The following is a 25,173-nucleotide window of genomic DNA, read 5'->3' on the forward strand; positions in this document are numbered from 1 at the left end:
AACCTTTTGACTGGGTGATTTACTGAAACCCACAAAAGCTGGAAATCAAACAACAGGACATGCACTAGCATCCAAATGAGGCCAAAGTTTGATGGGATAACCCTTCAACGTCAGAACTACACCCCCCAAATAGTAACCTGTCTGAAGGACTAGAAACAGTACAGCACAGGAGGACATTCAGCCTATCGAGTCTGCGCCAGCTCTTTCAAAGAGCAATCCAGTTAGTCCTACTCCCCCGCTCTTGCCCCATATCCCTGCAATGTTTTCTTCTGAATCTGTATCCACCACTGCATTCTAAATCCTAACCATTTGTTGCATAAAAAAGTTTTCCCTCATGTCGCGGAAGGCACGGTCCACCAACGGTTGAGCAAAGAAAATTGGAGATTCGCAGAGATCTCGGAGGCTTGTACAGCTGGAGATTACAGAGATAGGGAGGGGCGAGACCATGAAGGGATTTGAAAGCAAGGATGAGAATTTTAAAATCGAGGCATTGCTGGACCGGGTGCCAATGTAGGTCAACGAGCACAGGGGCGATGGGTGAGCGGACGGACAGCAGAACTTTATGACCTCGAGTTTACGGAGGGCGTTAGGTCGGCCAGGAGACGCAATCTGATTGTGGCTGGACCACGGCCAGGTTTGGGGCAATTCTCTCCTACAGGGAGAGTAGGGAGGGTGAAGGGCAGAAACAAACAAAAAAATCAGAGAATGAATCAAACTTAAAACATAAAAATCTCCTGATTGTCCGAGTTCATCCAGCTGGGCCACATCGATCAGCAAGATCCCAGGCTCGAATTCCGCTTGGTGCAGGAGAAAAAGTGGGGAAAGTTGCTGCCTGATCACCATCCACTGCCCCCTGCTGGGAGGATGGCTGTCGGGCAACGACCGTGGTGGAATGGTCTGCCAGCAGTCATTCTGGTTCATACGTGGCCACTTAGGCAGATTAAGGGAGGCACCAGTGGCAAGGGAACTGCACCCCAGTACATGGCTCCGGTTGGGGTGGAGTGTAGAATGTTGCAGTGCTGCAGTGCTGCAGTTGTGTGGGGCGGACTGGTTGGGCCGGATGCTCTTTACCTGTCTGCCATTGTTCATAGGTTTATATGTAACCTTCAGGGCTGCTGACCGAGGGCCGTGTGGCTCTTTGTCGGCCGGCACAGACACAATGGGCTGAAATGGTCTCCTTCTGCAGTATAGATTTCTATGTTTCTAAAGGAGAAAATTGACAAGAATGTGTTTGTTAAAAGGTAAGAGGTGGTGAGATATCGACTCCCATGCATCACACCCACCCGTCTTCGCATCAGTCAGCAGCATGGGGCAACCAAAATAAAATAACTTACAAAAGACAAGAGAGGAACAAACCAGAACTGTAATTTCTACAAATGACATAGAATGTACAGCACAGAAGCAGGTTATTCCGCCCAACAGGTCCATGCCGGTCTTTATGCTCCATACGAGTCTCCTCCCACTCTACTTCATCCAGCCCGTTAACATATCCTTCGATTCCTTTCTTCCTCGTGCTTATCTAGCCTTCCCTTGAATGCAACTATGCTATTCGCTTTGATTGTTAGAAAAATCATTGAATTTTACACAAACAAGCTCATTCCCCTCAAACTAAACATGAAAGTGAAGCACGCCAATATTTAGAAATTCTTTAAATTATTTATTTCAAATAATCCAGCTTAAATTTCAGTGTGCGCAGAAACAGTTTGGCAGAAGCCTCATAAATCAAGTCAAGCTGGGTGGGGTGGGGAGCTGGAGTAGGAACAAAAGATTAAGCAATTGCGTCTCGGTAAAACACACAGGTGGCCAAAACAGGACTGTGTGCTCCTGCTAACCACATTAAAAAAAGTGAAAACCTCAAATAAATTCACTTAATACATCTGTGGCTTGTCCATAAATGTCTACTTCTCTACACAAAGTCCACGGTAGAATGGTGTTCATGCACAACTCTCCCCAATACAAGAACTGTGAAGGAGACAAGTCGATTCCATAGTGTGTGTGTATGTGTGTGGATATAAGTTGTATCTGTGCAAGCCTTAGTCCAATAGCAGTTGATTTCCATATCGGTCTTCCCCATTCTGCTAAACACAGTATCGGGAAGTTAATTATCAATAAGGGGCACGTTCCTCTGTGTTCCATCTCAACAGAATCTGTACTTGTATAATAGTAAAACACATCTATGCAAAAAAAACATTTTAAGGAGTGTATTGGACTGTTTAAAAATAAACATTTCCTAAAATAAAAACATTGGAGCTATAGATCTGAACTGGGTTTATATTTGATCAATTTATGTTTTAATGTGAAAATATTGAAATTAAATTTAGGAACAAATGCACGGTTTAAAAAAAAATGTTTTTGACAAATAACCCAATCAGCCCACTGCACAGCATTCTGAAGAGCAGGGCCCCTACCATACCTCTTAATAACTCATTTTACACGGTAATCATTTGGGACACACACACACATTGCTTCAAATACATTTGTGAACCAAGAACTGTTTCAAATACCCAAGAGATCCAAATAGAGGCAAGAGCTTTTAATTAAATTGTATGGGCCTTGGAAAATAAACATAGGCGGATATCGTCATGCCCTAACTCTGCAAGGCCCAACTCCCACCACATGCCCCTCCCAGTCAGGTCACTGATGAACATCAGTGTCAGTTAACAGGCTGTCCTTTCCCTGGCCTGAACCTCCTAATGCACCCAACCAAAAGGAGAGCATGTAGAGTGGGGGCAGAGGAACAGGGCATTAGGGATTCAAAGTATGGCTTATAACTGAATAGCGTTGAACACGGTTGGTTGTTCATAAATGGACAAAAGGTTGCACACGATTAAAATCATAGAATGATACAGCACCGAAGGAGGCCATTTGGTCCATCGTGCCTGTGCTGGCTCTTTGGTAGAGCTATCCAATTAGTCCCATTCCCCTGCACTTTCCCCAGGGCCCTGCAATTTTCTCCCCTTCAAGTATTTATCCTTGAAAATACTCAAATGTGTCCGGTCAGAATGGATTCTCAAACGCGTGTCAGCTCAGCCAACAGTTTTCTTTGAAAAACATTTTTTTTTCTCAAAACACTGGTTTCCACAAGTCGAAAGGGCTTTCTCCTCAACTATAGTAACAATATAACAATTACAATCGGTCCCTGCCAAACCACCCCACCCCCCCCCCCCCCACCTACCTCCACAAAAAATAAATAAATCCCATTCTAGAGAAGAAAACAAACAAATCTATAAAAACAATACGGACAAGAGATCAGGGCTCAAATATTTTTCAATTTGGACGAGCAAAATCTGAAAACTTTTTGCACAACACTGATCATGGTTCCCAAGGGGAGAAAAAAAATCCAGGAAAAGAATTCTACACGTTAGAGTAGAAAGTGTATCAATATCGCCTCTGAACTTTTTTTTAAAAATAGAAAAAACAGGGTATTAATGGCCATCGACAAAGTAGAAAAGCTTTATTCTTTATTTTAAATGCAAACAATGTAATTGATTGGGGAGGGTGGGAGAAGGATTTCGTGGTACAACACATCAATATTGCATACTTAGTAGCAAGTATTGCTACTAAGAAATATATGTTTAGACCCATAAATAGAAAGCAGAGAGCCGTGCCCGAGATATATGCAGCAATAAGATCTGTACAGGTTAACACCAAGTGGGGGAGCCAAGTTTGCAATGAGGAGGCAACTCTGCGTATGAAAATCAAAATCGAGATATTTTTGGTTGTACACCACAATCAAAAATTAGCCTGTGTGATAATGAGCAGATAATGTGTTTTTTTTTGTGATGTTGATTGAGGGATAAATATTGGCCCAGGACACTAGGGAGAACTCCCCTGCTCTTCTTCGAAATAGTGGCCGCGGGATCTTTTAAGTCCACCTGAGGGGGGCAGACAGGGGCCTCAGTTTAACGACTCAAGTCTCTGGAGTGGGACTTGAACCCACAATCTTCTGACTCAGGCCAGAGTGCTCGTGTATACACACACTCACAGGAGGGGAAGTAGAGGGGGGCGGGGGGGGGGGGGAAAGAAACACACATTCCTTTATTTGAACCAAAAGGTATGCCTGTGGAACACACCAACTGAATTGTGTCTATATCCTCTCACTTGGTGAGGAATGCATTGGGACTGAGATGCTCGAGGAACTAGAGAGCTCTCTCGCCTCTTTCTGTCCTTCAACCCAAAATAGCGCTGCTTTCTCTACTTTCATAAAAAGCAGCTTTTTTAAAAAAAAAATCAGAAAATTTCCAAACAATCCGTTAGAAGAAACTTAAAGGCAAATAGATCACCAAGTTTTGTGCCTGCATAAAATAAAATTTTAAATCATATTTCCAATAGCTGTAAGATGGAGCAGGTTTCATAGCGACAAGAGGTAAACCAAATTGAGCTAGTCGAAGTTTTTATACTGCACTTAGAACATTATTGACGGTGTTAAGAATCGCTTCCTTTGTTAAAATAAACTTTTACTACCGCCTGGTATATTTACTGGGGAAACTGGAACTAACCCAACCTATGCTGCACCATCAGTGACATTTGTGAGCAGTTAGGTTGGCGGAAAACTTTTGTTCACCAGTTTTTGTCTTGCAAGGTAGAAACTGCCTCCAGACCTATAGCCCTCCGAGATCTCTCTGCTCTTCCACTTCTGGCCTCTTGCACAACCCCGATTTTCCACACTTCACCATTAGCGGCCGTGCCTTCAGCTGCCTGGACCCTAAACTTGAATTCCCTCCCGAAACCTCTCCCTCCTCCAATAAATGCTCCTTATAACCCATCTCTTTGACCAGACATTTGGTCACTTCACCCAGTATCTCCTCAGCGTCAAATTTTGTTTTGATAATTGCTCCTGTGAAGCACCTTGGGACGGTTTATTACATTAAAGGCACTATATAAATGCAAGTTGTTGTTGAATAAACTCAGATCTAGTACAGAAGCCCAGGGAGCCAATTGGCCAATTATCTTCAGTTAATGAATAGCATGTTGGGACTCAAAAAGGAGGAAAACGCAAGTCACAATAGCAACCTTATTAAGGTCAGTGACTAGGCATCAATATTTTTGGATGTGTACAACTTAAATGTGCCAAAAACAAAACCTCAACAGTTTTGTTGCATGTCAGTGCCAGGAATAGACCAAGTGAGTAGTGTGACATTTCTGCCCATTTTTATATTTATCACCCAGTGTAATTTGCTGTCCACTCACTAGTTTTGCTTTGAGTCACAGTGGTGGTGATAACGCTAGTTCCCAACGCATCTAAGTGGCAACAAATCACTTGGCACAGCCATATAATTGCTCCACTTCCTATGGATAACGCCACATCACTTTCCCTTGCAAATATTGTTACAGCCTTTCAGGAAATGGGGGGTGGCACCACTGTGGGAAGGGGATCGAGTTTTCAAGGTCATGGTGTTTATGTAGTCGGTGCATTTCATGAGCACTTAGGAATAGGTCCCATTATATTGCAGCTGCAAGATTAACTAGGGAAAATAAGTGACATGCTGTAATGTACAGAAAGAGCTATTTCATGGCTAAATTGTGATTTGTCGTCACTTACATCCACTCAGGACACTGGAGGTGATTAAACTGAAAGGAGGCTTCATCAGGAGTGCTTCATCACAGCAAAACATAAATGGAAGGGGTGTGTCAAATTGCCATACAATGTCCACTTGAACTGTGGAAAAACGTGTGTCTCTTTAACCTTGGGTTGCCACTGCAGACACAAAGGGTGAAGCATGATTTCATGCGATTGTTGGCATAAGCCCCTGAAGCTGCTCCGACACTGATCCACATTACATTCCCATCTGTACAGCCACGGCACTGATTAGAGACTCACTAATCTTGTCTTTGTCAAAAATGCTACCAGAGGTCGAATGTGTTGCAACACACGCACTGGTGTGTGATTGTGCAAGAGGAGAAACTTGTGACAAACTAAGTCTGTTACAAGTGCACTAGCTTACGTGCTGTATCCCCACCCAATAGTGTATTGCCAACATGCTAAATAAGCTTCGCGACAACACGGTCAACTCAAATTCTTAATGAAAACATCTCGCCATCAATAGCTGCTTTATTATTGGGCTGGTTTTAATTCAGATTCCAGGAGACTGGCACTCACGAGCAAGCTTCTGGCATCGACACTGCTGAATCCAGCACCAGCTTATCCCGGCAAGAGAATCGTAGACCCCATTTTCCATAGCACCGTTATTCTGCTGCAGAAATAAAGGAGCCAGATTTAGCTGTTTTTGAAGCCGGTATCCTGGAAGCTAAATGAAAACAAGGCCAATATAAAAAGTAAGAGACTGCAGTGGCCAATAAGCATGGAAAGAATTGAGATTGGCAGATTTGAATTCTCTAGTGGTGTTCGATTATTTCATTCTGCCCTCCTGAGCATCCCTGATTATAATCGCTCAACCATTGGTGGCCGTGCCTTCTGTTGTCTAGGCCCCAGGCTCTGGAACTCCATGCCTAAACCTTTCCGCCTCTTTCTTCCTTCAAGACGCTCCTCAAAACGTCCCTCTTTGACCAAGCTTTTGGTCACCTGCGCGGCTCGGTGTCAAACTTTTATCGCATAACACTCCTGTGAATCACCTTGGAACGTTAAAGGCGCTATATAAATACAAGTAGCTGCTTGTTGTTAAGGGTTGTGTTTTGGTTCCCAAAAAAGATAATCCTTTAAAGCTTCAGCATGCCCATCTACATGCTGGTCATTTAGTCTGTTCACAGAATGCAGTACACATACCCTGACGCAAGAAATAGCAATGTATGACAAGAACGTAAGGGGGCAACGAGGTTTTACTAACACACTGCGCCTCGCACTTCTTTTCAATTTATGGGTTACCCATAAAAAGGCAAGATTAGGATATTAAAAGGGGGAATTGATGTATACTTATAAAAGGAAAGATTTACTGGGCGACGGGGAAAGAGCAGAGGGGGAGGGGGGGGGTCATTGTGGGACTAATTGGATAGGTCTTTGAGAGCTGGCACAGGCACGACCTCTTTCTGTGCTGTATGATTCTATGATTAGGAGACTGAACGATAGATCATCAACTGCGATCACAAAAAAAGACTGGGAAGTGCAAAGTAGGTCAGACCTTGCTCCTTGGATGTCAAAGCGCCACACGATTTCATGTGCTTTGCTGGCCCTGGAATAACCTCATGAAACAGCTCCAACACTGATCCACATTATATTTCCCTTCTGCACGGCTACAAAACTGGATTATTAAGAAACTTGCTAATCTGTCTTTGTCGAAAATGCCACCAGAGGTCGTATATGCTCCAGTACACACACAGAACTCCAACAGCTCTGATTAACATGTCTAGCCATCGGGAGCAGTGATGAGTAGCTGCTAGTTGGTGCAACGTACTAAATAGTCATCCGAGAAGCTGTCCAAACTGCATGGCCGTGCACTATAGTTCATTCTTGACCACTGAGGGAAGAAATAGTTACAGGATGGTCTCGGGTACAGAAAAGCAACACTCTGCTATTCCATTTGAAGATCATAAGAACATAAGAATTAGCAGGAGTAGGCCATTCGGCCCCTCGAGCCTACTCCACTATTCAATGAGATCATGGCTGATCTTCTACCTCAGCTCCACTTTCCTGCACTATCCCCAAATCCCTCGATTCCCTTAACATCCAAAAATCTATCGATCTCTGTCTTGAATATGCTCAAAGACTGAGCCTCCATAGCCCCCTGGGGTAGAAAATTCCAAAGTTTCACCACCCTCTGAGTGAAGAAGTTCCTCCTCATCTCAGTCCTGAATGGCCGACCACTTATTCTGAGACTGTAACCCCTGGTTCTAGACTCCCCAGCCAGAGGAAACATCCTCCCTGCATCTACCCTGTCAATCCGCAAGAATGTTGTATGTTTCAATGAGATCACTTCTCATTCTAAACTCTAGAGAATATAGGCCTAGTCTACTCAATCTCTCCTCATAGGACAATCCCTCCATCCCAGGGAATCAGTCGGGTGGACCTTTGTTGCACTCCCTCAATGGCAAGCATATCCTTCCCTACATCATTTCCACTCAGCTCTCCACAGCCAAGCACCGCCATCCAGCCCTTTCTTTCATGCTTAATTATCTTATCGTTGGCTTGCCCTGTTTGTATTTGGGTGGCCTGAAGTTTTAGGCGGAGGTGTTTTTAAGCACAGCTGCCTTATCAGTAGATAAAACCTAAATCATCACAGTGTTCGGTTAGCATCAGAAAGGAAGTACGAACTTGCATTCATATAGTGCCGTTTGCGACCTCAGGATGTTCCAACATGCTTCACAGCCAATTAAGTACTTTTTGAAGTGTGGTCACTGTTGTAATGTAGGAAACGTGGCAGCCAATTTGCACACAGCAAGCTCCCAAAACAGCGATGTTATAATGACCAGATAATCTGTTTTAGTGATGTTTGTTGATTGAGGGATAAATATTGGCCAGGACAATGGTGGTGATGGTGGGGGGGGAAACTACCCCCACTCATCATCGCAATAGTGCCATCGGATCTTTTGCATTCAACTGAGGTGGAAAATAGGACCTTGGTTTAACGTCTCGTCCAAAAGATGGCACCTCCGACAGTGCAGCACTCCTTCAGCGCTGCACGGGGTGTTGGCATCGATTTTGTGCTTAAGCCGCTGGAGTGGGAATTCTTAAACAACAGGAGGCAGTAAATTAGCACTGGGGAGGGGGGGGGGGTGGATTCTCCCACTCGTCTGCCGTGACCTTGGTGGAAGAGCCACTGGAGAGAGAGGGAGGGAGAGGAGTACTGTTTACGCCGTTTCAGCGGCTCTTCCGGAGTCACAGCAGGAGAATCCCCCCTCGTCCCACACATCCCTGTGGAAATTCACTCCCAGAACTCTCGCGTTATTCAGAAGGACAGGGTGTGGAAAGGAGGCAACGGGACAATGAGGTAAACATTCACTCAACTTTCGAGCACACCTCTCGGAAGATTTTCAAATTTGCTTGGGGAGGATATTGAACAAAGGAAAGACAAGGTGAACACTTAATGGTAACATAAAAAGGAGTCACTACTTGTGACTACACTGCCTGAAAGGGTGGTGGAGGCAGACTCACTAGTACATTGGATAAATACTTGGAAGGGAAAACAATTACAATGCAATGGAGAAAAAGCAGGGAAGTGGGATTAGCTCTACCAGAGAGCCAACACAGGTACAAATGGACCGAATGACCTCCTTCTGTGCTGGATCACTGATTCTATTTTTACGTTTCTGATTATACACTGTGCCAACACTCATCTACAGGTGAGCATTTCAGCCTGGGCCACTGTTCAGAGTACATCAGTATGAGTATGAGACAGTGAGACCTTTATCTGACGGCTCCTCGAACACGAGTAGCCAACTTCAGCTGGGAGAATGCACATGGCCAATTTGGTTTTCAAAAATAGATAGGGTTACGTTCCAATTAATGGGCAGCACATAAAACTAAACCATTTAGTAGCCAATAGACCACTAAATCGAAATGCTTTGTTTTCGAAGGCAGGGTCAGAGAGGTCATCAATAATTACTGTTACTTTCTGTGCAGTAGCCAGCATTATAAACTTTCAGAGGGTTGCCAACACTCCAAGAGTGCCCTGGAGTCTCTGGGAATTAAAGATTCATCGCCAGGACACTGGTGCGACCAACCAGGGAGAAAAAGCAACAGGGTACTTTTTTTTTTAAAGTTTGTTTCTATTTTCGTTGAACACTTATTTATTAGTTAGTAAAAAAAATTGGAGATTGGAAAAAAACTGGTTTGACTGACAGTGCAGAATCATCCAATCAGGTAATGAAGAGTCTATTCACTTTCCAGTAAAGGGGTGGGGGGGGGGGAAGAGAGCAACGGTAAACGTCTCAGGCGATCGATGGCGGAAGTGTGGAGAGGGGGCAGGCGATTGGAGGCAGGTCATGTGATGAAACACAGGAATATACCGAGGTTGGCCACTCTAACTTTCAGTCACAACCTTCCCTGCCCTACAGCAAGTTTTTATTGAGATATTTGCCCTACTCCAGCGCATAATCTAAAATCAAAATAAAAACAGGAAACAGAAGGGTTACGATTTACTCTACATGGCTACTAGATTTATTCAATGTGAGCTGAGTCATATGGATAACACCAGGGATAAGAGGGCAGCAGCTACAAGGTAATAATTCATTCAAGTGGTTTTCAATAACACTGCAAAACCTTGAGCATGCACATCAACAAGCTCAAGATTAAATTATTGTTGAAATCTATCAAAACTAGTTATGCTGTAAAATAGCAAAGACTTATTGCTTTCAAAAAGAACTAAATTGGGGTTCCTCGCCATTGGGGAAAAGGGAGAGGGAAAATCACAGGTCTGATTCCTTAGGCTGTTGCGCTCCACCTTGCTATCAGGAGAAGGAAAAATTAAATTGAGGGGGACAGTCATCACTGTTGCCACACACTCTGTAGCAGCTGATCCGCGGTGGCATCGGTGCCAGCCTCGCTGGTTATGGTGACACATGCCAGCTCGGCAAGCAGTTGGAATCTCACAACTACCGGTCGCCCATTTAAAACAGAGATGTGGAGGAATTTCTTCTCTCAGAGGGTCATGAATCTTTGGAATTCTCTACCCCAGAGTTGTGGAGGCTAAGTCATTGAATATATTTACGGTGGCGATAGACAGATTTTTGAATGATAAGGTAGTCAAGGGTTTATGAGGAGTGGGCAAGTGGAGTTGAGGCCAAGATCAGACCAGCCATGATCTTATTGAATGGCAGAGCAGGCTCGAGGGGCCAAATGGCCTACTCCTGCTTCTATTTCTTATATTCTTATTGTCCGGTGAGCTAGCTGACATCTCAGAAGGGCGTCACCGGTGAGCCAGAGGGCGAACGGAATCAAAACGAAACAAAAAAAAAAAAAAGCAAATTCAGCACAGATGCAGAGCACGTCGTCACGTATGAGAACTTGCCCCTCGAGGGGGAAAGGGAGTCTGGAAAGGTTTCAGACAAATGGCAAGCAAGTGGAATTAAATAACTTTATATCAGTACTGAAAGATACAGTGGTTCTATTGCTGCAAAAAGCACAAGTAGTTGAAAACATTACAGAAGTTACACAACCTCTTAGCTGCAATGTCTGGGGGAAGGGGGGAGAAAACAGATACACATCATAAATACCCTCCAAAAAAATAATAGTTCACTCTTCTTACCATTGTGGATCAGAGTGCTGAGGGCACTCGAGGTAGCATGACAAATATGAAATGTATAAAAACATTATTAGATATCCCGGTAACCCATGTACACAACCTGGGCCCCATCTCACCAATAGCAAGTACATCACTAAACCATTACAAGAAGGTGACGGGAGGAGCAAAATCTCAATTCATTATATTTTTTTCTATTTTATAAACAAATATAAACTATTAAAAAAAAAATATTGGTGAAGCGGATTGGATAACAAGGTCGGAACAAACCTGAGGGTGGGCGAGTCGAGTACCTTTCAAAAACTCACGAAGCTCACCGCCTAGCAAGGCAGTGTAAAGCCAGCTGCTGTTCTATTCCAGGTATGGAGGTAGTAACAGCATATACTTGTTTATCGCCTTCCCCCCCTCACCCCAGACCAGAAGTGTAGGGGACTTTTTCCACGTTGTCCAGAAGGCATTAGGAAGCACCTTACGGTATACGGCACCTCGTTCACAGATCACCACCTTCACCAACGTGCAGATCAATTGCTGACATATCCCCCCCCCCCCCCCACTCAAAAAAAATTGCTCCCAGCCAAAGCAGGCAACGAATGCACGTTTAAAGCAAGAAAACCAAACCATTCCCAAATGACTTCTTCTTAAAGCAGTCTGCATTTCCCAGCAGTGGCCCAAGCAGAGTGCCTTGGTGCCAGTATGCACTAGAATTCAGTTGTGCCACGAATGCCCCAAAATATTTTTGTTCTGGTGAAAACACACATTAATGTAAAAATCGGTGGGAAGTTGGGGCTTCTGCAATCCTTCCAGTCTCCGTGAAAGTATTTGTAAAAACCCAGACTTCTTAAAAGTTTTAAAGAACCTCCATTTTCAATGTTAATGCATATTCTTTTTTTTTAAGAAAAGGAAATACATTCCTTTTTTTCTAAAAAAAAGTCTAACACTATTACAGCTCATAAATGGAACCACGCACGAGCGTCGCTGACTATTCTGGCAAAAATAAACATAATAAAAGAGGACCAAAGGAACGACAGATGAAAAAAGAATCAAGGAACTAAAAACAATGTTTCATCATCTTCCCCAGCCAACGTCTTTTTCAACGTGCCACCACATCCACAGGGCTCCGTTAGTCTGATGTGTCATGAAAATCCTTTAGCAGTGTCCTACGTCTCTGTTCTGCTATATGCATTTGATTCTCTAGATCCTGAAAAGCAAAGCAGAAGTATGGTGGTCAAAATACAGGCAAACATCTCCAACAGATGATACACAACACAAGACTGGAATAAAACATATGCTGGACCGCCCCCACCCCACCCCCCAACCCCAACGCCCCCCCCCCCCCCCCCACATCCTGTTGTTCAAGTGGAAGAAAAATGAGCTTGGATTCATATGGACCTTTCGCAGCCTCAGGACATCCCAAACGCTATATTTTTGAAATGTAGTCAGGTCGATAGGCAAAGGCATAAGCCACTTTGCACACAGCAAGGTTCCACAAACCGTAAATGAGGTAAGCCCCCAATTAATCTATTTTGGCGACACTGGTTGAGGGATGATTGTTGGCCAGGATATTGGGCGAAGTGTTAAATACTCTTCTTTAAATTTACAGCTAGCTGACCAGGCACTGAGGTTTCACCCTAGGTCATGTGCTCAAGTCCTGGAGTGGAGCTTGAACCCACAGCTTCCCAATGCTCAGGTGATCGCGCAACCAACTAAGTGAACAAAAGGTAGGACAATGGGACTAGTTAACTCTCGTGTGGATCTAGCAGCAGCACAGACACAGGCTGAATGGCTCCCTTATCTTCAATTTTTATGTTTGTGAAATTCAGCAACTCCTAAGCAATATTTTTGAGTTAAATGAAAGCTAATGATTTTGGTTTAGATCCCCACTTCTCATATTATTTCAATACTTTAATTTTAAATATCTGATAGTTCTAATGAAACGTTGCATTTCTTTAAAACACTAGTTAGGCCACAGCGAGGGTACTGCGTGCAGTTCTGGTCACCATATTACAGGAAAGATGTGATTGCACTAGAGAGGGTACAGAGGAGATTTGTGAGGATGTTGCCAGCACTGGAGAATTTTAGCTGTGAAGATAGATTGGACAGGCTGAGGTAGTTTAGTTGAGGTGTTTAAAATTATGAGGGGCCGAGATAGAGTGGATAAGGAGGACCTATTTCCCTTAGTAAAGAGGTCAATAGCCAGGGGCATAGATTTAAAGTAATTGGAAGGAGGTTTACAGACAATTTGAAGGGAAATTTCTTCACTCAGAGGGTGTTGGGGGTCTGGAACTCAATACCTGAAAGGGTGGTAGAGGTAGAAACCCACAGCATGTTTAAAAAGTACTTGGATAAGCTCCTGAGATGTCGTAAATAGCAAGGCTACCGACCAAGAGCTGGAAAGTGGGGTTAGGCTGGATTGTTCTTTTTCGACTGGCCCAGACACGATAGGCCGAATGGCCTCATTCTGTGCCGTAAATTTCTGTGACACTCTTAGGATTGGTGGAAACACTGCTACCACTTGCTAGAAGCAATTGTTCTGCTCCATTCAAAAATCCTCCAGAAAAATCGCAGTGTTCGATGTACATCCTGGAATTTAACCCAACTCTATTTTCGGGGATTTGGGAGCGGACGGGAGAAATTTAGTGTATTATTTAATTCTATTAATGTGAAATGCCAGAAATCTTTGACCTCCTCATGTATACTTAGCTAGCCATACCCAAGGCTACAAAATTCTAGGATTTTTTGCAGGTATATTTTGGTACTCTCTCGAACTAGGGGGCACAGTCGCAGGATAAGGGGTCAGCCATTTAGGACTGAGTTGAGGAAGAATTTCTTCACTCAGAGGATTGGGAATCTTTGAAATTTTCTGCCCCAGAAAGCTGTGGATGCTCAAGACCAAGATCGATCGATTTTTGGACACTGAGAATCAAGGGTTACGGGGATAAGGCGGGAAAGTGGAGTTGAATGGCCTGTTTCTGTGCTGTAGATTCTATATCATTCTATGTTGGTAGATCAGCCATGATATTATTGAATGGCGGAGCAGGCCTCGAAGGGCCATATGGCCTACTCCTGCTCCTATTTCTTAGGCCCTCATGTATAATATACACACAACAGTGCACAAACACTTGATATTTCTGGGGGAAGCGATAGGGATGGAAGGGGAGTGCAGATGACACTCCAAGATTTACAGGGTTAGGGAATAAGACACCAGAACAGTGCAAATTGCGCACACTGTACTAAAAACAGTTAGGTTACAACAGTCCTTTTGCACATTCACATTTTTCGTAAATGTTTGAAGTGCCACTCACTGTTCCATCATTTACAAGAAAAACCATCTCACACCTCACATCTTGCCTTCAATATCAATACTACACATTTTTGAAAAAAATAAACTATTATTTGCTTGTCCTTTCCACTATTTTAAACCATATTACTCAACTTCCTGCAGCTTCTGCACAAACCTGACACGGAAGGAGTCACGGTCATGATTTAACTGTTCGTGTCTCCACCACTGGGTTCTCATGTGTAAATGTCAAATTATTACTACTTTTTACTCTAAGTACACAGATCTTGTACTCGAGAGCAGTTAGATACACAAATCCACCTCAATACACAGCTTACCCCTCGGTCATAACTGTCTGCTCGCTCCACCTTCCAGGACAGGTTCTCAATCTCTGCTTCCAGCTGTGCTTGCTGGTACTCAAACTGGAAAAGACAACATTTCAAGTCAGCAACGATACAAAACCAGCACGGCAGGGAGGTTAAATCCGCTACTGTTCCGCCATTTTCAGATTTCATAGAACCATAAGAAATTTACAGTACAGAAGGAGACCATACAGTCCATCGTGGCTGTGCTGGCTCTTAGCAGTCTTGCTCAGCCCCACACACTGTTCCCACATTCTGTGGGTCCCGTGCAACTGGCTCTTAAATGGAAAAACCATGCCTGCGCGGAATTTTGAATGGGGCACGCAGACAGTTATAGGGGGCGCGTGGCCCCCCCCAAAATGAGGGGAAACATTGGCCCCACACCCCCGCTTTTTGTCTTAAGCTCCTCATCCTCAAGTACTTACCCAACTCCCTTTTAAAGTTATTTATGGAATCTGTTTCTGCCACCTTTTCAGGTAGAGCGTTCCAGATCCCAACAATCCTGGGTGAAAACATTTCTCCGCATCTCAATCTTTTGCCAATGATTTTAAATCTAGTTATTAACCCACTCGCCAGAGGGAATAGCTGTTCTCTCTCTACACTATCAAAACCTCTCATCATCTTGACAACCTCTATTATGTCACCTCTTAACCTCTGTTCCAAGGAGAATAATCATAATTTTTCCCAACGTCTCCTCATAACCGAAGTCACTTATCCCTGGTAACATCCTGGCCAACCTCCTCCCTTTACATCTTTCCTGAAGTGTGGCGCCCAAAATTGTCCGAACATTCTGCCCATTAGCACCAGAATCAGTGAGGATAAAGGGGGAAATGCTGACAGAGAGTCTGATCAGCAGGAGGAACTGTTAGAATCCTTAAGGTCTTAAGAGGATTAACATGTCTGGATGTTACCAGAGGGCGTATTTCCATCTCCACCCCACCCCCGCCCATATACTGATGGACAGTAACGGTCCTTTCTGATGCTATACATTACTACAGATTCTTACAAGGTTTGACAGGGTAGATGCAGGGAGGATGTTTCCTCTGGCTGGGGAGTCTAGAAACAGGGGTCACAGTCTCAGAATAAGGGGTCGGTCATTTAGGTCTGAGATGAGGAGAAATTTCTTCACTCAGAGGGTGGTGAATTTTTGGAATTCCCTACTCCAGAGGGCTGTGGAGGCTCAGTCTTCGAGTATATTCAAGACGGAGATCGACAGATTTTTTGAATATTAAGGGAATCAAGGGATATAGGAATAGTGCAGGAAAGTGGAGTTGAGGTAGAGGATCATCCATGATCTTACTGAATGGCGGAGCAGGCTCGAGGGGCCGAATGGCCTACTCCTGCTCCTAATTCTTATGCTCTTACCAAAGTGTCCAACTTTGTTTTTAAAAAAAAAACCCTTGGTAATAATACATTTCCCTAGCGTCTGACAGCTCTGGAATAGCTCCCAATGGGTCAGTCACAAACCCCATTAAATAAATCCATCTCAGGACACAGGTAGACCCGCCTTTCCACTACCAGTATGGAAGCAGACTGGAGATAAATGGACCTAAAATGGTTGGTCATTGTTGGGTTAAGAAAATCTTTTAAATTAAAAATTATACACATTTTTGTATTTCTTAAGATATTTGAGCTGGAGTTCAACAGAGGGTAGTTTCCCACAAACCTGCCTTCGATAGTAAGTACATGCACAAAAATGATACGGTGCATAAAACAAGAAAAAATGCATCTATTAAGTCTGGTGTGGCATTTGTACAGATATATGCAATTCATAGGGAGACTCTTATCAAATGAGTAACGGCTCCTTCATCACTAACAGTCTGTCCTGTTGTTAGAAATCAATGCCCCTCTGCTACAGTGGCCTAGAATGCGTGGCACACAGACAGCAGGAGCCGACAAAGCCACATAACCAACCTGTACTTTACCAGATAGAAGGAAACAAAATCAGCTTTGAGACCACATACAGCAGATCACAAGGTAAAAGCTTACAGGTTATTTAGTTTGAAAATGGACACAGGAACTTGCTAGCGCAGTGACAAAATTCACAAGCCGAGTGAGATTCAAAGCATGTTAGCTTCACATGCAAGGTAATGTTACATGCTACCAGTAAAAGTGGTTAATTCTGGGTCAACTGATACCTTTAAAAAGAAAATGCGCACAAGCGGGAGGGAAGATGTGCGCGAGGGAGGGTGGGCTTGGGCGCGGGGGAGGGTGGACGGGCGCGTGGGTGGGCGAGGGTGGGTGGCTGGGTGTGAGAGAGGGGGATGCTGTGCTAGAGGAGGAGGGTGGGTGCAAGTGTGCGGGAGCGCAAGGAAAGCTGTGCGAATGGCCTTTACCTTTTTCCAAGTTTCATTTTACTATATTGGCATTTTCCATCGGCAGAAATTTGTGGACATTTGGGTAGTGAGGTACAGCTCCCGGGATCAAAACCACCTTCTCCCGATCAGTCAAGACCAAGAGCTGAAAGAAAACTATCGGACCCGTTTGGGAAAGAAATCATCACTTTGCTCAATTCCCAGGGACAGAGGTAAAAATTAGATGGCTTGGAGAAAGGATGTCAGGCTGGGCCTTTTTACCCAAAATAGAGCTATAGCGCCAGTTACCAGGGAGGACCTTTGACGTGGGCAGTGTTAATGGGTTCAACATATAATTAGTTGAGTTTCTGAAGAGAAGCGATTGATGGACATGGTGAGAAGGTCAAGTCTATCAAAAACATACTTGTTGGACCAAATGGCATTTGCCTGTTTCTAAAAATTCTTGCAATTACACTTTGCAAGAAAATAAGGAACACCATCAATTTCTCCACTAGTGTCCTGATTCCTTCGGTGATGCGGAAACTCAGGGCCGATTAGATTGAGGTCAATTAAAATAATGAATGGACTTTATTGTGCTCACATTGACAAATGATTTCAATTTGATAGGTTGGGGAAGGACCAGGGGTGACATTTGTAAGTTAAGCACGAGTAGACCTATGTTAACTGTTAGACTGCTGTTCTTTTCGCAAAGGACAGTTGCTGGTTCGTGCAACGAGTGTTGTATACCTTCAAGACAGCTGGACCGGTTTCTGACTGGGCTCGAGATCACGCTGTAGGTGCCAAGAAATATTGTTCATGCTCAATCTGGTTTCCTGGACTAATTTCAATCACCTCGGGGAACAGAGTGGAATTTTCCTGTTTTTTCCGCATCGCCCAGGAGATTAATGGCTTCTGGTGGATAGGGAGTATCTGAATCGTGATGCAATGCATCACAACTATAAGGAACAGGCTGGATTGACTAGCTGATCTTTTCCTGTCTGACATTTTAGTATGGTGGAATGATTACAGGGCTATTTTCTCCCCCTCCACTTATTTTCCTACTCCATTGAGTTTGATTTCATTTTTTCTTCTGATCCTCTGCTACTTTTAAATGCCTTATATTTTATATTTAAATTACATCATAAAGCATCCAACTGAGAAGCCATTATTATGACACCATATCGGTTACCTCACAAACATAAATTTTTTGTACAAGCCCGTACACTTCAGTCGGAGAGCTCAGCGAACGCAGCATAAATTTTTTTTCTATGACTGAAAGTTCCCAGTCCCACTGCCAAGGTAAATACATTTTATCAGCTTTTTAGGACAAAATGTTTTGAATAGCATAGTACTAAAATGCTGCAATACAAAGTCAAAATGCTGTGAATGCTGGAAATCTGAAATATAAACAGAAATACTCAGCAGGTCAGGCAGCTTGGAGTTTAGGTTTGGACGAAGGGTCATCGACCTGAAACATTGCAAACTCTGCTTTTCTCTCCAGAGCTGCTGCCTGGCCTGTTGAGTATTTCCATCATTTTCTGTTTATACTACAATTCTGTACTTCGGTGTTCTTGTTTTTGTAACCAGTGCAACGGCTGCAACCCATTCACAGCCACATGGTACGGACCAGGTATCACAAAACTCCTGTACCTCAAACAGGATGGACCAAATCATTGAAACACAGTTTATGGATTGCATCTAAAAGCGAAAGGGCCTGTGCTCCACAAGTTGCTAAATTACATTCTTGGACAATTACGGTTTGTTATTTAGATAGGTTCAAAAGGTGTCTGTGAAAAGCTCTTACCAGTTTCTTCCTGGGCCCAGATTCCATATAGTACGCATATGGATACGTATACTGCAAAGTGTAACGACACTATAGAAAGGAAAACAAAAATGAAAATGATTGTAGAAGTTGTATGTTAAAAGGTTAATTTACAGTGAATTTAGTAAGAAAAAGCAGTTCATATTTTTTTTGGGGGGGGGGGGAAAAAAAGAGAAAATAAAAATTATTTATTTCTCTCAGTATCACCAAGATAGCACTGAGAACTGGTGCAAGTATGATGGACAGAAGGGCCAACTTCTTTGCTGTAAAACATTTTTTTTTGTAATTCATTCACGGGATGTGAGTGTTGCTGGCATTTATTGGCAATCCCTAACTGCCCTTAACTTGAGTGGCTTACTAGGCCATTTCAGAGGGTAATTAAGAGTCAACCACATTGCTGTAGGTCTGGGGTCACATATAGGCCCACACCGGGTGAGCATGACAGATTTCCTTAATGAGCCAGATGGTTTTTCCAACAATCCAGTAGTTTCATGGTTATCATTACTGATACTTGCTTTTATGGTTATCATTACTGATACTAGACTTACTCAGACAGGCTCAGTGGAAATTTAAGATCAGCTCATCCAGTCAGGCAGGATGGTGCAGAAAAAACTCAAAAACGATCAACTGGAGAATACACCTGGGGGCGCAGGAGGGAGGAAGACCTGTATTGTCAACAGAAAGACATCTGCCAATCGACTTATAGGTGTAGGAGTTCCATGGCTGAAAACCACATTTTATAAAGTTCTAAAAAAATGTTATTGATATAATCTGTGGTTATAAGAACATACGAATTAGGAGCAGTTGAGATACAGGAGCATAGTGGTTATGTTACTGGACTAGTAATCCAGAGACGAGAGTTCAAATCCCAGCTGGGGGGGATTTAAATTCAGTTATTTAAATAAATCTAGTATCAATGATAACCATGAAACTACCGCATTGTCGGAAAAACCCAGCTGGTTCACTAATGTCCTTTAGGAAAGGAAATCTGTCACCATTAAGCGCTCTGGCCGGTATGTGAATCCAGATCCACACAGCAATGTGGTTGACATCAGTGGTGGGGAAAATGTTGGAATCAATTATTAAGGATGAAATAACAGCGCATTTGGAAAGCAGCGACAGGATCAGTCGAAGTCAGCATGGATTTATGAAAGGGAAATGATGATTGACAAACCTTCTGGAATTTTTTGAGGATGTAACTAGTAGAGTGGACAAGGGAAAACCAGTGGATGTGGTGTATTTGGACTTTCAAAAGGCTTTTGACAAGGTCCCACACAAGAGATTGTTGTGCAAAATCAAAGCACAAGGTATTGGGGGTAATATACTGACGTGGATAAAGAACTGGTTGGCAGACAGGAAGCAGAGAGTCGAGATAAACGGGTCCTTTTCAGAATGGCAGACAGTGACTAGTGGAGTGCCGCAGGGCTCAGTGCTGGGATCCCACTACAATATACATCAATGATTTGGATGAGGGAATTGAGTGTAATATCTCCAAGTTTGCAGATGACACTAAACTGGGTGGCGGTGTGAGCTGTGAGGGGGACGCGAAGAGGCTGCAGGGTGACTTGGACAGGTTAGGTGAGTGGGCAAATGCATGGCAGATGCAGTATAATGTGGATAAATGTGAGGTTATCCAGTTTGGGTGCAAAAATGCGAAGACAGATTATCTGAATGGTGGCAGAGAAGGAAAAGGGGAGGTGCAACGAGACCTGGGTGTCATGGTTCATCAGTCACTGAAAGTTGGCATACAGGTGCAGCAGGCGATAAAGAAGGCAAATGGTATGTTGGCCTTCATAGCGAGGGGATTTGAGTATAGGAGCAGGGAGGTCTTATTGTAGTTGTACAGGGCCCTGGTGAGGCCTCACCTGGAATATGGTGTTCAATTTTGGTCTCCTAATCTGAGGAAGGACGTTCTTGCTATTGAGGGAGTGCAGCGAAGGTTCACCAGACTGAATCCCGGGATGGCCGGACTGACATATGAGGAGAGACTGGATCAACTGGGCTTTTATGCATTGGAGTTTAGAAGGATGAGGGGGGATCTCATAGAAACATACAAGATTCTGACAGGACGGGACAGGTTAGATGCGGGTAGATTGTTCCCGATGTTGGGGAAATCCAGAACCAGGGGACACAGTCTTAGGATAAGGGGTAGGCCATTTAGGACTGAGATGAAGAGGAACTTCTTCACTCCAGAGTGTTGTTAACCTGCGAAATTCCCTGCCGCAGAGAGTTGTTGATGCCAGTTCATTGGATATATTCAAGTGGGAGTTAGATATGGTCCTTACGGTTAAGGGGATCAAGGGGTATGGAGAGAAAGCAGGAAAGGGGTGCTGGGAATGATCAGCCATGATCTTATTGAATGGTGGTGCAGGCTCGAAGGACTGAATGGCATACTCCTGCACCTATTTTCTATGTTTCTGTGACTCTTAACTGCCAAAACCACTACAACAAAGTCAGCACTATGGGAGAACCTTCACCATACAGACTGCAGAGGTTCAAGGCGGCGGCTCACCAGCACCTTCTCAAGGATAATTCGGGATGGGCAATAAATGCTGGCCTTGCCATCGACGCCCATATCCCGTGAACAAATAAATAAAATAAAAGGTAGGCCACACGGCCCCTCGAGCCTGCTCCACCACCCAGGTGTTGCACATGCAAATTTGTCACTTTAGAAAAAAAGAAGAAGAAAAAGAGAAAGAAGTCAAGTAATTTTCTGTAATGTTTTCCCTGATCTTCGGGAGTAGTTGAGAATTTACAAGCACCTGCCAATCTACTAAGAAATTGGAGCCGGAACTATCTGTTAATTGACTTCAGCCTCTGCACAGGAACACGTAGCCTGCAACTGACCACTGGATGTTCCTCAACAGCAATCAGACCGTTCGACCCGACAGAATCAAGGAATATGGGGATAGTGCAGGAGGTGGAGCTGAGGTAGAAGATCAGCCGTGATCTTATTGAATGGTGGAGCAGGCTCAAAGGGGCCGAATGGCCTACTCCTGCTCCTATTTCTTATGTTCTTATGACACACGAGTTACAAACAGCTTCACTGAAGCAGCAGAATATTCATGGTATAATGCTCCTGTCCTTGCAAACCAGGATATCCTCCGACACACCGAGAGCAGTGCCGTGGAAGATTCACGGGTGAACAACAATTATTGCTTGCTGACTGACAAAAAAAAACATGAAATATATTTGAAACCACGTCTCAGAAGAAATCCAACTGCTCCATTTCATTCGCACCACTAAAGGGATGCTGTGGCTTCAGTGAGTGGGTGGGTGGGTGAAATTGCAGCCAGCTGTAGCTCTGTGGATGCGATCACAAAAATAACTGACTGACTGTGGAGCGTTAGCCAGTGAATGTAAATTCAAAACTGCGTAAATTTAACGTAATCGGTCGGAGGATTGGAGGAGATACGAGGGAAAATCTCTTCACTCAGAGGGTGGTGGGGGTCTGGAACTCTCTGCCTGAAAGGGTGGTAGAGGCAGAAACCCTCATCACATTTAAAAAGGGCTTGGATGTGTACTTGAAGTGCCGTGACCTACAGGACTACGGATCAAGAGCTGGAAAGGTAGGATTATGTTGGACATGATGGGCTGAAATGGCCTCCTTCTGTGCTGTATATTTTTATGATTCTAAGTCATCTTGAGAGGTTTTAACAGTTAAAGATGGCAAGCCAGCCACAATTACATCAGCCTTCCCAGAATAGATGACGTATAATGGCCTCATTCAACATACGATGGCAAGAATGCACAGTATTACTGGCTGCATTTCTTTTGAGCACAAGATACAGGTCAGTGACCTCAGAAAAAGAGAAATCTTCCCTCCAACATTCGCAAAACATTTTTTTCTATTGCCCAGCCCAGGTTCACAGAGGTGCTCCATGCTTTCCCTCTCCCACCCACTCAAACTGCACCGCCCCCCCCCACCCACCCCCCCAGAGTCAGTGACTCATGCTAAGGGATATTCCACAAGTGGAGGCAGCCCTCCAGTACTTTGTCCAAATGGCTGTTTTTCAGTCTAGACAGTATGTGTCGACAAGCTATTTAACCACATGGCTACAACAAGCAGGCTCGATCCTGTCCACACCCACAGCCCACGTACTTCCTATTAGGGGTTAGTGGACAGCAAGTAGGAATCATCCCCGTTATTATCCCTGCCCGCCACAGGAAAGCACAACCCAATCAACTGGAGCAACAAGCGACGATAAATTTAACAAGAACCCTTCAACCTTCGCCATACTTAAACATTGGCATTCAGTACTTAGAAACCAAACAAGTGACATCTATTGGTAGGACTTGTCCTCTTTAATTTCATAGTAATGAATACTCAGGAAATCATAATGACTAATTCTAATTTTTTTCTGGAGTCATTTAAAAGACAGTTACTACTATGTAAAACTATCCAAGCAGCAGAATAATATTCGCAACTTACATGGTAAAATGTTCCAATCCTTCCAAAACAGAGTACGTTCCGACCCACCGAGAGCAGCACCACAAAAAATGCTCCGATGGGGGAAGGAAGGGATGAGCTTGATGGGCCAAATGGCACTTACTATGATCAATTCCCAGGGCACAAGACTCCACTGTGTTAGAAATGCCTTTTCTCATACCTTTAAACTGGGCTGTAATCCAGCCCAAACATGGGGTTAAGATCTCCTTACTGCAACATCTACAGTCACAATCTAATTGTCGAGTGTTCGCCGCTGATTCTGTGGTCACCAGATGCCTGCACACAGGAACATTCCAACAGAGGTCACCAGATAACCAATAAGAACCTTAGCCAAGGGCAACTCAGAATACATCGGAATTCTAAACCTGGAAAGCCTTGGTGTGTATGACTGATTAGCAGACGGGGCAGTGCATTTACCCTCTAGACCGTGAATTAAAGAACTTGCATTTATGTAACATAGTAAATATTCCGACGGTGCTTTACTGGTGTGTTATCAAAATTTGACACCGAGCCACACTAGGAGACATTAGCACCAAAAGCTTGGTCAAAGGGGTAGGCTTTCATGAGCATCTTAAAGGAGGTGGGAGAGGCGGAGAGGTTCAGGGAGAGAATTTTCTGCGCTTAGGTCCCAGGCAGTTAATAGGAATTAGGGAGGCTTTAACCCAGGTTCTCCCTATCTCTGTTGGCTCCTCCAGCCCTACAACCCTCCAAGATCTCTGCGTTCCTCCAATTCTGGCCTCTTACGCATCCCTGATTTTCATCAGTCTACCAATTGTGCAAAAGGCCAGAATTGGAGGAGCGGCGAGAGCTCAAAGGGCTGGAGGTAGTTATCGAGATAGGGGGAACCTGGGGTTAAAGCCTCCCTAATTATTTTTTGATTGGGCGGTTTCAATAGGAGACTCCATAATTTAAGTTTGAAATTGTAGTGAACAAAAGCAACGCACTGGAACAACTGCAGCAACCTCATTAACTCAGGATTGACTGGTGTTTTCATGGACACTTCGTACTCGGCCTAGCCCACAACTAGCCGAGTGTCCTAGTTTTGCTCGTGTGGGGGCAAGCAACTCAGGGAGCACTAAATACCTTGGCAAGGAGCTTGGCAGCATTCTGTAAGTACTGCCAATCGATCCACGTTCCCAGATTGTTCATAACTCGCTCCTGGATTTTCTCTTGGATCCGCTGGTATGTCTGTGCTTCTAGCTGCAGGCTCTTATTGTGGTTTTCCCACTGTAAAGATGAGAGAGAGAAATAGGGAAGGTAAAACTCATTTGCACTTCTAACACCCCACCTCCCTTGGGGAGAAAAAAAATGCCCATGACAGTGAAAGGACCCTAGATCATCACTGGATTTATAGTCCTTCCTTCCAGAAATGACATCGACAACAATGAGGAATAAGAGGCTTGACGGGGTAGATCCTGGGAGACTGTTTCCCCTGGATGCAGAGTCTAGAACTCGGGGTTATAGTCTGAGGATAAGGGTCGACCATTTAGGACTGAGATGAGAAGAAATTTCTTCTCTCAGAAGATGGTGAATCTTTGGAATTCTCTACCCCAGAGGGCTGCGGATCCTCAGTAGCTGTGTATATTCAAGGCTAAGATAGATAGATAGATTTTTGGATATTAAGGGAATCAAAGGATATGGGATCAGGCGAGCAAGTGGAGTTGAGGTCAAAGATCAACCATGATCTTTCTAAATGGCGGAACAGGCTCATGGGGCCGTATGACCCACTCCTGCTCCTATTTCATAGACTATAAGGAAATTCCATGCTCAACACTTCATCTTCCACAGGATTGGGATTCAAACTCCTGCCTCTTAATTCAGCATCCCCATTAAAGC

The 25,173-nt window shown here is 44.0% G+C and overlaps 1 protein-coding gene across 1 annotated transcript in view; it reads right to left on the reverse strand.

Annotated features, from left to right (window-relative positions):
• Nucleotides 1-10,022: 10,022 nt before the first annotated feature.
• The window catches only part of arih2 (ariadne homolog 2 (Drosophila)), a 101,249-nt gene continuing 86,098 nt past the window's right edge, over nucleotides 10,023-25,173 (reverse strand). The window contains exons 12-15 of the mRNA XM_070895600.1: nucleotides 24,421-24,564; nucleotides 18,870-18,938; nucleotides 14,748-14,831; nucleotides 10,023-12,330 (exon numbers count right to left, since the gene is read on the reverse strand). Coding sequence (XP_070751701.1) covers nucleotides 12,253-12,330; nucleotides 14,748-14,831; nucleotides 18,870-18,938; nucleotides 24,421-24,564 — 375 coding nt within the window. The 3' untranslated portion in view covers nucleotides 10,023-12,252. The remainder of the gene's footprint in view (nucleotides 12,331-14,747; nucleotides 14,832-18,869; nucleotides 18,939-24,420; nucleotides 24,565-25,173) is intronic.

This window comes from Pristiophorus japonicus, chromosome 12 (genome assembly GCF_044704955.1).
Source record: "Pristiophorus japonicus isolate sPriJap1 chromosome 12, sPriJap1.hap1, whole genome shotgun sequence".
NCBI lineage: Eukaryota > Metazoa > Chordata > Chondrichthyes > Pristiophoridae > Pristiophorus > Pristiophorus japonicus.